Here is a 13935-nt window from a genome sequence, read left to right as displayed (position 1 = left end):
TTATTCACAGAATAGCAAAAATCAATCAATTTTATAGAACACACCCATAAAGGGTGAAGAGTTCACAGAATATCAGAGAATCTGCCACCTGAAATTGCCACACACTCTACTGAAAGCACTTGCTGCAAAACTTGAAGCCAATTATAGACATTTTCTTTTCATCCATACAAAGGATGTGCCATAGAGATGTACACTAACATTAGAATTCCTTGATGTGTTTGGAAACAAGTGGCCACCACCATGTGGAAATAACTTTGCAGGCTGCCAGCAATCACCAGCTAACTAATCCACATACCTCCATTCAATTGTTAAGGTAGATGAAGCTTTTAAAATGAAAAGCCCACTAACACATAGAAAGAACATTGATTTTTCAGTTGCCTAGTCATGCAGTTGTCTCAGTAAAAGATATGAGAACAAAAGGAAACCTAAAACAGAGTATCTATTCATAGGGAAATTCCCATTAATAGTTTTTCGGTTACAGTTGAAAGAAAGTTGCAAAAGCATAAGAGATTGCCAAGAGGAGATTGCTGGGAGGAGGAAACACTTAAATAGGTCTAGTTAAAACCCCACCATGAATTAAGAGTTCAATTCTTTTCCCTTAACATGCATAAACAGTGAACAGTTACTACTCTCCATAACAGAAATTGCTTTCTTATATAGAAATTAACCAAAGGACAAAAAGAAATGCAGAGCCACACTCAGTCTCCCATGTTCAGAGAGGCTCACTTTAAGTCTTATATCAAACGAATGCTGAAAGAAGGCAGCCTGATTTGATCTTTCAAATTTGACATGTATATAAGCAATTACATCATAGAATTCAACAGCCAGTTTCAAACCAAGTATTTAAAAGCCAGACTAACTTAGGAAATGATGAGACCAAGACCTGGCATTAGAAATTGATGCTCATTATTTTATTGCCTTGGGCAACCCGATGCCGTATGTAAAGCTTCCTTAGAGGCTGACAAGTCTTACTGCCAAAGTAAGAACCGGCAGAGTAACACACTGGATCTCAGTAGTTTAACAATTTGTGATTTAACCAACTCAACTGTAGGCAGAAACAAAACTCAACAGGACAATTGCATTAAAATCTGAAGAGCAACATTTAGAGGGGAGGATGTAATAGTTTGGGGTGAGAGTAACTATAAATACCTGTAAGCACAGAACTAAATGAAGATACTACTTTAATGAGGTGATACAAGCTCATATTTTGTACATCCATAAAATATTACTATCAGACAAGCAGAAGACTCAAGATACAGTAAAAGAATAAAAGTGTTAATCTCAAAGATCTGTGTTATGATAGTAACATAGTTTCAACTTATCCATTAGGATCTTCTCATTCACTTTGAACTGCATCAGTTGATTACCTTTAAATATCAGTTAACATTAGTGCTAAAACAACAAAAATCAAACATCATGTACATTTCTAGGTAAACAATCAGGCTGTCTTTACCTCTCATCTCATTCCAAGTAAATGTATTATCTTCCAGAAACTAATATTCACAAATTATTTTAGAGAAAAGTTACTATACAAAGACACAGAAGTTAAAGTTCATAAAAAGACTAGTGAATACAATTAGACAGAAGTTTGCTTGTAGTTCTTCGTATCCAAGACCTTCTTGCCACACATTGAGCAGATACCTATAAGCACACAAAAGGTGTGTAAATTATTTTAAAATCATTAGTTTCTCTTCAAAAACACAGTTGCTATGTATTTGTAAAGATAATTTTCAAAAAATTGTTTAAATGAGCTCTCATTGACAATCCATCTGTCCATTTTCTCACCAGATATTGCAAATTCAGAAGTAATAATATGACTCCTAATACAAATTAGTATTTGCAGAATATGTGTAATACTGCCAGTTCAAAAAAATAAACTCTATTTTGAGAGCATTACGATTCACAACACTGCCCGAAGCCTCCGTAATTTGCTGGAATATTGGAAGAGAGCCAGGAAAGGCTCCCATCTGGCAAACAGGTAAAAATGGTGTATTATTAAACTTTGTAAGTCCTGTAGCCAAACTGAGGCCCAAGATGGACAGAAAGTAGCTAGGCTAAGAAAACAGTCACCAACAAACTGACTGCTAAATGGAAGTTTAACAGGTAGGGAGCTTCAGATAATGGATAAAGTTGAGAAGAATACAGTTTCATAGAATTGAGCTATTTATAGAGGAGTAGAAGTGAGAAACAATGGACACTAAGAATACTTGAGAGTTGAAGTGAAGATGACCACTGATGTCCCAGAGGACTTTGACCTAAACCGAAAGAGTGGCAAATCAGAAGACTAAAGCAGCAAAAAGCACCCAAGTTCGGCAGGGGCAGAGGTGGTGGTTGTCTCAATGTTTCCCTCTTCTAAAGCAGAAAGGTGCTAAATCTTTTGTCTGGTAGGGCCACATCTCATTTTACAAGACCATTCATCAGCAGACAAAAAAAAAAAAAGTCAAGCGGTATCTCTTCCTGTTAACTCTCTCCAAATCCTGTGCTTTCATATATTGACAGCATGTGACTGGACACATACTTAAGAGTCCACTAGAAAAGAGAACAGCAGGGAACATGTCACATGATTTACTTTGGAGAGCAAAATCCCACCCACAGGCTGTTCACTTCAGGTCTAAATTGACGAGTAATTAACTTTAGATTGCCTCTCAATTTCAGTGATATGCAACAGTTGGAAGCACTAAGCCATATGACTGCATTTGCTTCAAGAAACATGCCACAACCACGTCTTTGATGGTCAGAACTAGAACCTAAAGCACTTAAAGTTCTGAACTTTGTGAAGAAACCAGATTCAGCCTGGAAGGATACACAAGCAGACAAAGACGAAATCCTGAAGCCCACTCAAATCAGCCATAAGTTTGAGAAAGGGAACAAGGTTCTACCATATGGGATTCAGGCAGCCATCTGGTCAGCATCTAGCAACTAGAAAAGGCAACCCTCCTACAGCAGGCTGCTAAACCACTGACTCAGTGACACAGTGCACATTTATAGAACAATTAAAAGTAATTTCATAAACAAAACTTACTACTGGTTAGCTGTAGCTCTACATCTAGCAACTGACTCACCCCATGTCTGTGTGCTATGTGGATTCCTCGGTATTAGTAACGTAACTTGAGTGTGTGTTGCTTTTTTTCCCCCTCCAGGAATTACAAGTTTGAGCCCTTTTGCTTACCTACTCAAAATCACAAGACTAGTAAAAGTTTTCTATCCTTAAGGCTCTCCATCAAATTTGCTTGAAATTCATTCTTTTTCCCTCAGGAATTTTTGAACAGTTTTTAACAATACTGAAGACTTATTACGAATATAGGAGATAGAAAGCTTCCAGGTATAAGCAGAATTTCAGTGCAGTCATTCATACATAAGTACAAAAAGGTTTTATATATTATGTACTGCACAGTGCAGTATCTTGCTTTCTAGGGACGATGATTATATTATTCTTTTTCATTTTTCATTTTTGCCTTAAGCCAAGCTTGACTTACAATGCATCAAGCATGTTCCTAACTGGACCAGAGACTCCTTTCAGAGAAATTAACCTTTCAATGGCTTATGTTAAGCCACCGAATGCATAAGAATACATGCAGACACAAAGACAACCATAAGCATGATTTGCCTTCAGACATACTTTCTTAATTGCTTTTATTTATTTTTTTCTCTTTGCCTTTTATTGCCCATGTATTCTACTTTTGTTAAGCTAGCCTATCACTGTACCAAGATCAGAAGTTGGATTTTTGGTCATTTTGTGGGAGGGTGGATAGGTCTGGGGTGTTTGTTTTGTGGTTTGGTGGGGTGGGGGTTTTGTGGCTGGGTTTTTTTTTGGTTTTTTGGTTTTGTTTTTTTTTTTTTTTTTGAGACCACTATTTAGATTTAGCTATTATAACAAGGGGAGAGGGGAGAAGGGAGTAGAAAAGGGACTGCAACAAGCAATTGTATTTTACAAAACCTAATTTTTTTTTAGAACTAATAAAAATCAGAAAAACTGCTAGATGACAGTTTTCTATGCAATTTCCAAGATTAAGCTTACAGTTATTCTTCCAATTATACTGCTTTAGATTCCAGTAACATTCTAAAAGAAGCAGAATCATAGAATGAATTAGGTTGGAAAGGATCTCCAGCAGTCGCTAGTCCTGCCCCTGCCCCACTCAAAACATGGCCAACTTGGATGAGGCTGGCTCAGGGCTTTTCAAGTCAAGCTCTGAATACCTGCTGTAGAGATTCCACAACCTCTGTGGGTCCCTGTTATTACAATATTTGACCACCCTCATAGTGAAAACTGCTTTCCTTGTATGTAATTAGAATTTTCCATATCCTAACCCACATTGTCTCTTCTTCTATTACTGTGCACCTCAGAAGGGTCTGACTCCATCTTTTCTATGCCTTCCTATTAGTAATTGAAGATAGCAATTAAATCACATCTTACCCTTCTCTTTGTAAGGCAAAACAAAATCAAGAGTTCCACTTGCTCTCTAATTTCAAACCAAACTGGGGTAATTTGGTACTCAGTGAAATTTACCTTTTTTATAGGCACATCCTTGACAATAGTGAGACCCTGGCTGATGGACAGAACTCTTACAAATCCGACATATTGCAAATTTGTTCTTTCCATAAGGATCAAACCTGGGAAAAAGCACAAGTATTTTATTTATACACCTTGAAATAAAGTATTTCCTCTGCCTCATCCTAAAATGTCTAACCCAGAGTGTACAGACAAAAGGTATAATTTAGAAAAGGGACATACAAGGATTATTTCTAATAGGCTGCACAAAGTCTACAGAAAAGCTCCCACTTTCCCCATTAAGAGAGATTTCTTGCATTACGGACAAAAACTTAACAAAAGCAGAATTAAAATGTGTCTTTTTATTAAGGTACTGGACTATTTTGAACTTAAACACCTTCCAGCAGCACCTTGCCACCTTGCATAATAGAATGTCCCCTGGACATTAAGGAAAGGCAATCTCAGCAGAGAAAATAAGCCTTCCCGGCTTCTTTCCTAACAAAAGCATCAAACTCTAGCAATTTCGGTAAGAACTACAGTAAAATAGTTGCCCAGACTCTATGATTCAGCAGAAAGCACCCATGATATATGTATGGACATACTTTTACCAACTAATCAAATGTCACAATCCCCACAAATTTTAAAAAAAAAAAAAAAAAAAGTATTTTGGACAAGTTTTGAACAGTTGCCCAAATATGCAGGAAACAGGCCTCGGTTACAGCAAATTTTTTTTGGCCAAAATAGTATTAAATACTAACCGTGCCTTCTTTGAGGTCAATGCCTTGTTTTCATTTAACTTGCGGCCACCACTTTCTACGAAAAGAATAAAACCATAAACCAATAAATTTCCCATTTCCAAGCATACTTAAAAAACCTTGGTTTACAGGTTTTACCTCTTTTTCTGGCTTCATTTGCACATGTGTAAAACATGTAAGACAGCATTAAAGCACAGGACAGCACGATTCCTTCTACTGTGCTCTGTTTGTGTATTGTCATTCCATACAAGGAGAAAAAAACCAGATAAGCTCAATACTGAAAAGCTCAGGACAAATACATTCCCAATGCATTAAATTAGCATAGAAAGAAAACTACAGCAATTAAAAATTATCCTGATTAACTATTACAAATTTTAGCCTTAAGATTGTAAAATAGCTCAGGTGCCCAACTGGCTTTAAGATACCTGAAAAACAAGCGTTAAACCTCCCCAAGATTACCTGTAGTGTTTCTTGCACCATCTTTCCACGTATCGGGAGTGATTACCGTACCGAGTTTCTTCTCACCTACGTAAGGAAACATTACAAAGGGAAAAAATTAAAACTATACTGCATTAACACCCGCAACAATCGCTGCCTGCGGGAGAATGACAGCTCGCACACAGACATTCCCAGAACCGCCACCTACAGCCCGCCGTCCGTTGTTGCTGCTGCTCAGCTCAGCTCAGCTGAGCGGACGCCCAGGACACCCGAGGGCAGGGACCGGCGGCTCGGGCAGGGCCCCCCTACCCCGGCCCTAGTCTCCCGGACCGCCCCCACTCACACTTCTCGCACACCATGGCGGCCCCCACCACAACAAACTGCCGCTTCCGGCCCCGCCCCGGAACTGAGGCGAGGGCGCCGCCGGTTTCCGTTGCCGGGCGGGGCGATGCTGCGGTAAGAGATGGCCGGCACCCACACCGGCACCTGCACCGTCCCCCTCCCCTCCCCTTCCCTCCACCCCACGGCCTGGGACAGTTGCCGCCGAGCGAGGCCTGTCAGGAGGCCGCACCGCCGCTGTCTCCCGGCTGAAGAGGGAGCGGTGAGGAGCAGCCCAGCCCGGGCGCGGCAGGGGCTGAGGCGGTTGCCTCTGTTGGGAAGGGAGCTCGGTGGCGCGAAGGGTGCCGGTGCGGGGCAGGCTGCTTGCCTGCCTGCTCGGTGGGAGCGCTCAGCAGCTCGCCCGGCTCTCACAGCGCTGCGCTGCTGTGTCCGTGGGCTTGGGGTTGGCTTTTAAACGAGTGACGTTCTTCTGCCCCCAAATAATCACTTTTACCTCCAGACTAAGCCCAGAGTTCTGCCCCGTGTAGTGCGACTGGGAAAAACGTTGTCCTGTAGTGCTTCAGTAACGGGGTGCGATTTGCTGTCTTGCAGGTGGCCGGTTAATAGGAACACAATGAAAGAAGCAGAAGTAAGGAGGCTCTTGGCTGCCAACCTCCTCTGTGTTTTTTCAATTATTCTGTCAGCGGTTGTTCCGGCTTCCTTCTGGGACGGATTCACAGTTTTCGGAACACACCTCACGTGGCTGTGTATATGTTCTGTTTGTGTTAGTACCCTCAATATAATCTTGCACTTAGTCCTTAAACCAAATCTGTCTCCTAAGAGAAGTTCGTTTGCTCACAAGGTAAGACTTTTATTCTTAAATTGCTGCCAGGCAGTATGGAAGGGAAGCGAATTCTTTCACTGAAATGATCAAATCAGAAAGAGAGAAGACAATTTGCTGGTGAATTCTTGTTTTCCATGAATGAGCTGAGTGTAGCACCTTTTGAAATAAGTTCTCCAATATTTTTGTGATGTTAAACTTTCTCTACCTGTAAATAATCTGTTCAGGTGAGTGATTCTGTGCCTTTCCTTTTTCTTGTCAATATATTGTTGTTTGTAGTCCCAGCAGTTGATCTTTCAGGCAAGTTGTGTGGTGGCAAAAATTGGCAAAATCGATTAGGCGCAGAACTCATTTCATAGTCCAGGCCTGACCTTCAGCATTATGAAGAAACATTGTTCTCATGTGCAGTTATAAGTTTCCAATAACTTTAAAGGAACAGAAGTAGTTTTTTGGATTTGAGACATACAAGAGAGACTAGCTCATTACAGTTTAAACAAAGTTGGTAAATTTTAAAAAATTACATGGAAAAGTATTGAAATGGCTACATTTCCCTGAATGATGAAATATGCATACAGAAGAATCTAAATCTGGGAGAAATTTTTATAGTTACAGTTTGTAACAGGAGCATTAAAGGTATGAATCCCAATGAAATTAGGTTTGAACAAAGCAAATTTGGAGCAGCACACAATTTGCTCAGGAGTGGGAGAATATACAGCGTTTTGAAGTCGGGTGGATAGTCTTGTACTCCCAACTTGCTGAGTCAGACAAGATTTAGCGCTCTGATGTGGTGATTCTTAAACATTTAAGCAAACATCCCTGAAAGCAGTGTCTTTGTATGCAAAGCTTCTGTCTAGTTTTGCTGACTGAGGGGGGATGTGACATACACAAAATCTTTATGGAAAACAAGTATTTTAACCATCTGTGATTTAAAAATGAAGCAGGCTTCGTGTTCTAGTTGAGATTTCATCCCAGCCTAGCATGTCAAAAAAAAGTGTTCAAGTGAAATTAAGGATTTCCATTGGTGACCTGATCAGAACAGACCTAACCAGAACTGTTTATCAAGTGGCTATGCTTCTATATGACATAGTGAATACCCAGAAACTGTTGTTTAAATTCAAAGAAAATTATATGTGTTCTGCAGATTTATAGAAAGTCATGGACATTTCTCAAATGGTTTTAGAATTTAAGATGCCAAGTTCAAATGTAGTGGGGTTTCTTCATATTACATATTTTCTTGCTTTTAAATATTTTTTCACTTTCTGTGAAAGATGCCTTTTAATGAATGGATATAACACTCAGATGTAAAACAGAAATGTAAAAATATCCAATAAAATCATCTCTGTTTATCTTGTTATTTCCAGTTACATTTTTTGTATGTTTGTCTTATAATAGGGTGCATGAAAAAATTTTAGATGGAGTGTGATCAATTTTAATTAATTATTTAAAGTATTAAACATAGGGAAAACTTTTGAAATATGCCATACTATTATCATCCTGTGCTGTAGCTGAAATTAAAGAAATAGGTTGAGTACAATGCTATTGATAAGGTATAGACTATGTATGTTACTTATGTTCTCTTTTCTTTTGAAACATTATTCTGATATTTTATTGCTCTTTTTTAGATATCCAGATTTCTAAAATGCTGTATATACTTTTTCATGTCTTGCATACTATTTCATGCGATTATTGTTCTTTATGGAGCACCTCTCATAGAGTAAGTCAGAAGACCCTGTCTTTCTCTAAACATTTTAAGGGGCAGTTTCTCCTTGCAGATACTGGTATAAGTACTTGTGTATTTTCTGGTACATTGGAAGTTAAAGCATAAGCTCTTGGCTGGGGGAAGATGGGTGGCTGTTTTGGGGGTTTTTCTGTTTGGAGATTTGGTTTTTTTTAGAAGCTGGCCTCCTGCAATTTCTGAATATTTGGAGATAATGTTGCTCAAGGTAGTTGCAAACAACTCCTTTTACTTACTAGTATTTATGTTAAACAGGTACAAACATTTTTCTAAGTTTCATTTAGCCATTTTCCCCATAAGATTCTAAAACATGCATCTTGCATATCTTTCATCCTTTTGATATTAGTGTTTTCATTTTTAGGAATGATTAAAAAAGAAAAAAAAAAAGCGGGGGGGGGGGGCATGAAGCAGCCTGATTTCTGAAAGAGATACTAAGTTACTAACAATGGCATCATGTAGTTTGGTTTCATGGTTGCTTCCACAACATCAAACTAGAAACACAAATGGAATAATGAAGTAAATGTCCAAGCATTTTTTTCCTAAATCTTGGAACTCTTAGAAAATTAGTAACTACCTCACTTAATTCTGTAATATTCCTTCTTTGTAGGTCAGTGACTGAGACGTTTTTGTTTGCAGTTCTCCTGTCTACCTTTACTACTTTACAATGCTTGTGTATGCTGGGACCAAACATACAAGCATGGATACGGGTATTTAGTAAAAATGGGTAAGTTCTATTCTAAATATACAGAACAGAAATGGACAGAATTGATGTAAACAATGTATCATGGAATTTTTTGTAAAGAAAGGAAAACTTCCTGAATTATGGGTGTTTTTCATATTTGTAATTACAGGCTTATGAAAGCTTTTCTGAACATTTTTTTAAAGACATTGATTCAGAAAACTGGCTTTTTATTTTTGATGTCCAGACACTAAATCTCATTTTGTATGTGTTTGAAGGAAGTAAAGTTTCAAACACACATTTTATGGGTGTAAAATCATTGTGCAGTTCAGTATGATGGTTGTCAAACAAAGAGGATACCTGAGACTGAGCTGTACAGGGAGAATCTTGCACATGATCTAACAGTACCTTTATAAATACAGCTTTAAAAATAGGAATAACAAGCCAAAACAAACACTATTTTAACAGTATTTTTAACTTGAATATAATGCTGAAAGTTATATATAATTTACTGTGGTCTTAAGTATGTAATCTTCACTCATGCTCTTTTTCAAATTTCAAAGAAAGCTGTTTTCAGTGTCAGAGTTTTCAAGCATTAATTTTTTTCAAGAGTAAGTTTAAAGTAACCTCCTTTTCACCTCAGTGGCAGCCATTACATTAGCATGTATCAAGGATAATGTATTTTTCAAGAAGTATTCTCTCTCTTCTGTCTTTTTTCACTCACTAAATAACAGGATTGTTGAAAGACTGGGGCGCTGAAACATAAAGAAGCCCTACATACACTTGAGATTTAATAATAAGATGTTAGCATTCATTCCCTTTTAATAGTTCATAAGAGTAAAGTCTCATCTCAAAAGAAAGTGAAAAGTTGTATAATGCTGATGACCTATGGAGTTACTTTTGGTTTAAACTTCTGTAGAAGAGGACAAAAGTAGACTTTTTATGGTAGTTTCAGGTATTGACTTTTGGTTTATCTCGGTTCTCAGCTTACTGAAAAATATCTTGAATCCTTTTCAAGTCAGTTATGCTTGTTTTTTTATTTTCAGTGGAAGGGTTGAATAGACTAATAAAAGCATGGAGTTGTTTAGTCAAAACAAATCATTGCTGATTCACTTAGTCATCTTTGGAGGTTTTGCAACTGGAAATAGTTGAATTGAAGTAACAGATGTTTGACGACAGTCTGTCTTTGTGCCAGGTTAGATTTTGACTGCCTGTCAATTTTGTTCTTTCCTAGTCTACATCTTGATGTTATTTCAGCACAACTATTGCATGGGAAACAGAGCTGTCTTGTTTTGACGTTTTTGCTGTGACAACTTGTACATACTTGTTATTAGTGAGCCATATGACGTTATCTGAATAAAATGTCTATTTAATAATGATGTTTATTCAGACTAGCCTTTGAATGAAAATAGACTACAAAGAAATATGTAGCAAATTTTTTATGGATTGTAGCAAGTTGCTCTTTTAAAAACAATCCTGTGATTTTTCATTTGACCTCATGAATGAGTTGGAACGTATTGTGTTTAGGCGTGAGCTGAGTGTAGACATGATGTATTAAAAGGTCTCTAACATAACCATGTGGAATGAGGTGGGACTGGTTGAATGGAGGAAAAGGATGGTTAGGTAAGATCAATACAGCTGTTTGCCTTGAAAGAAGATTTTAGCAAATTGAATTGCACTGGAACAGCAAGCTGGAAAGTCTGATTAAGTGTACAGCTTAGTATGTGTAGTGTTTTAACTCCAGCCAGCAACTAAGCACCACACAGCCGCTCACTCACTTTCCCCCCACCCAGTGGGAAGGAGGAGAGAATCGGGGGGGGGGAAAGGTAGAAGTCGTGGGTTGAGATAAAAACAGTTTAATAGAACAGAAAGGAAGAAACTAATAATGATAATAAAAATAATAAAATTACAATAATAATAATAAAAGGATTGTAATATACAAAACAAGTGATGCACAATGCATTTGCTCACCACCTGCTGACCGATGCCCAGATAGTTCCCGAGCAGCGATCCCCCCCCCCAGGCCAGCTCCCCCCAGTTTGTATGCTGGGCATGACATCACATGGTATGGAATACCCCTTTGGCCAGTTTGGGTCAGCTGTCCTGGCTGTGTCCCCTCCCAACTTCTTGTGCCCCTCCAGCCTTCTTGCTGGCTGGGCAGAAGCTGAACAGTCCTTGACTTAGTTGTTGCCAAGTAGTGTTTAGACTAAAACCATCAGTGTTACCAACATTCTTCTCATACAGAATCCAAGACGTAACACTATACCAGCTACTAGGAAGAAAATTAACTCTATCCCAGCCGAAACCAGGACAGTATGGAAAAAGAATGTATCTGAATACAATTTAGACTTAAGTAACCACTGGCATTTATTTTTGTTACTCTTATTTGCCTGTGCAATATTTATGAGATCAAAATGTGCTTGTGCTATTGTCTTTGCAGAAAGACAGAAAAAGACATCTAGAAAGTTTATCTTGACATACCAAATCTAAATAAGTAACAGATATTAATTACCTAGCTATTGCTCTGGATAGCTCTCTGCTATGTTTTAGGTGATCTAGTATGAAAATACTGATGTATGTAATGTCTTTTCATAGGACCATTCATAAAGTTACATTCATGTATCTTGCATGTAATCTATTGCATCATAATAGCTATGGTACAACTGAGTCTGACTTAAATATTTTGGGTATAAACTTGCAAAGTGCTTATTTTTTCTGCAGAGATGCTTAGCTTTCTCTGTTTCTACTTGCAGCACTTGGAAGTGCAATCACTGCTATTAAAATCACTTCTAATAAGGTTACTACAAGATCAGTCATTAAGTGCCCATGCCTCTAGGAGGTGGATTATATGTGCCATCTCATGACAACACGTAACCTATGACACTGCAGGTGTAATGTTTATATTATAAAGTTTGGGTTGTTGGTGGGGTGGAGGGGAGGTGTTATTTGGTTGGGGTGGGTTTTTTTATATACATGAAACAATTGCATGAAAAACAATTGCAGCTTAGAAAATTGCACATGCTCCACGTTTTCAAACTGAGTACACTTTTGAATTAGAAATGTTGATTTGATAGACTAAATAGATTTCTTTTTTTTTAATTACTTTATATCAAGAAATTTGAACAATTTGTTCTTACTCACGTATTTATACTCTGTGTACACATAGAATGTGTGAGAAAAGTAAGTTTGTGTATTCTACAATAAAAACTATCTATCTATCTTTTTATTCTATCATAAAAACTTCAATTCTAACTAGGCTGTAAATAGGGCTCTTTTCACTAATTCTGCATTTGGGAAGGGGTAGGCCCATGCCAGCTATTTCTGGACGCCATATTCTGACATCTAGTGTTGTGACCAATGTCGTGACACTGATCATATGCTATCATGTGCTGCTGTAAGCTGACAGTGGGAAATAAAAGCTATAGAAAGGGTTATCGGCACTAATGGAAGCAGGTGACTGTTCTTTAAAGGCAGTCTGTTCTTTAAATGGCTTTTCAGTTGCTGATTTTTTTATTGCTCCTTTTGGAGACTTATTTCAAATCACTAGTCTGAGTAATTGTGTTGAAATTTCTGGTATAATAGCAATTATAAGATGTGACCTGGATGGGAAACAGATTTTATTTGGAGCTTGCCAAAATCTAGTATAAAAACATAACTTTAGGGCTCCTTCCAGTTTTCATTTCACCTATGTTATCACTTGTTTGTGACCTGCAAACTTGTACAGTCTTGGAAACATCCTTTGTAAAGGTAGGCATCATCAAATGCTAAGTGCTGCTGCAGCCCAAAATTCCAGATCTTGTCTATTCAGGAGTTATCTTAGTAAATTCTTTTATGTTAGCTAACCTCTTAATTCAAACATTATTTAAAACAGCACTTAATGTATTGTATTATTTAAAGGGGTTAAATAATTACTTTAGGCTTTAAAAGGCCTTTGTGCCACTAGTGATCATTTTATTATCTTAAGTATTGCTAGTTTTGCCTGCAGAATGATCTTAGTTGTAGTTCATTCATAGTTAAAAAATAAAGAAACCTATAAAACTCAAAGTTTATAAATGTTGCTGCAGTTGTTAGCCTCGTGCGAATGCGGGGTTTAAGTGATGGGTTAGTGGGTTAAAGAATACCCGCAAAAATCCCTATAGGTGACATTCCACAAAGAAAAGAGAATAATCAAAGCATAGTTCCATCGGGATAACATTGGAGGACAAGTCAGGTTGTATTTGAGTAGCCAGTGTCCATGCTGCAGAGTAGTTGAATTAGCAGCCCAAATGGTTGCCAAACTACCAATGGCTGTTCTGCACTTGGGCACTGTGCCTTGCTAATTCTGTTGTTTTGCTTTTGGACTCAGTCTGATATGTCCATATGGTGCAGCAATGTGCGTGTAGATTTACCAGGTAAGATGTCTTGTGGGGTATAAATGTACCTCAGTCAGTCCTCAGTGTATTCTGCTGGCTCTTTCACTGCTTTAAGGCTGTAGTGAATGTTCTCTTCCCCGTGCTGCCTAACAGCTCTCCACTCAGTTATTCAGCTTCTGAAAATAATTTACAAGAATTTTCTATGTGCAGACTCCTAAACAGTTTTATAGTTAAATCAGGACCTTTCCCTTTTAAAAAAAATCTCAAGCTAGTAGGATTGTGAATTGAAATGGAGTGTTTTAAGTTAAAGGGATGCGGTTATTGTAGA

General features: G+C 37.9%; 2 protein-coding genes across 4 annotated transcripts in view; one reads left to right on the top strand and one right to left on the bottom strand.

The window, feature by feature from the left end:
• Positions 1–889: 889 nt before the first annotated feature.
• CRIPT (CXXC repeat containing interactor of PDZ3 domain) lies at positions 890–6123 on the bottom strand. Of its 2 annotated transcripts, XM_030034361.2 has the most exons (5): positions 6026–6123; positions 5704–5769; positions 5248–5302; positions 4508–4611; positions 890–1641 (listed from the first exon to the last, which is right to left on the bottom strand). In XM_030034361.2, exons 1-5 carry the CDS (start codon positions 6039–6041, stop codon positions 1577–1579), a joined length of 306 nt encoding a protein of 101 aa, XP_029890221.1. In that variant the 5' UTR covers positions 6042–6123; the 3' UTR covers positions 890–1576. The 2 variants fall into 2 exon arrangements, with proteins under 2 accessions (XP_029890221.1, XP_029890222.1); XM_030034362.2 differs by lacking the exon at positions 4508–4611.
• PIGF (phosphatidylinositol glycan anchor biosynthesis class F) overlaps positions 6087–13935 on the top strand; it is a 22504-nt gene continuing 14655 nt past the window's right edge. The window contains exons 1-4 of one of the 2 annotated variants that reach the window (XM_030034356.2): positions 6087–6138; positions 6613–6862; positions 8464–8555; positions 9184–9300. In XM_030034356.2, coding sequence (XP_029890216.1) covers positions 6131–6138; positions 6613–6862; positions 8464–8555; positions 9184–9300 — 467 coding nt within the window. In that variant the 5' untranslated portion in view covers positions 6087–6130. The other variant, XM_030034357.2, reaches the window with a different exon arrangement.

This window comes from Aquila chrysaetos, chromosome 13, assembly GCF_900496995.4.
Source record: "Aquila chrysaetos chrysaetos chromosome 13, bAquChr1.4, whole genome shotgun sequence".
Lineage (NCBI taxonomy): Eukaryota > Metazoa > Chordata > Aves > Accipitriformes > Accipitridae > Aquila > Aquila chrysaetos.
Note: the sequence above shows the minus strand (reverse complement) of the source record. Positions and strands in the feature narration are given on the sequence as shown.

Excerpts from the sequence above, each read along its gene's own strand:
- CRIPT (XM_030034361.2), bottom strand. Across the intron at positions 4,612-5,247 it reads TTGACCTCAAAGAAGGCACG|GTTTGATCCTTATGGAAAGA; the intron begins GTTAGTATTTAA and ends GCTTTTTCCCAG. Across the intron at positions 1,642-4,507 it reads AGGATGTGCCTATAAAAAAG|GTATCTGCTCAATGTGTGGC; the intron begins GTAAATTTCACT and ends GTGTGCTTATAG.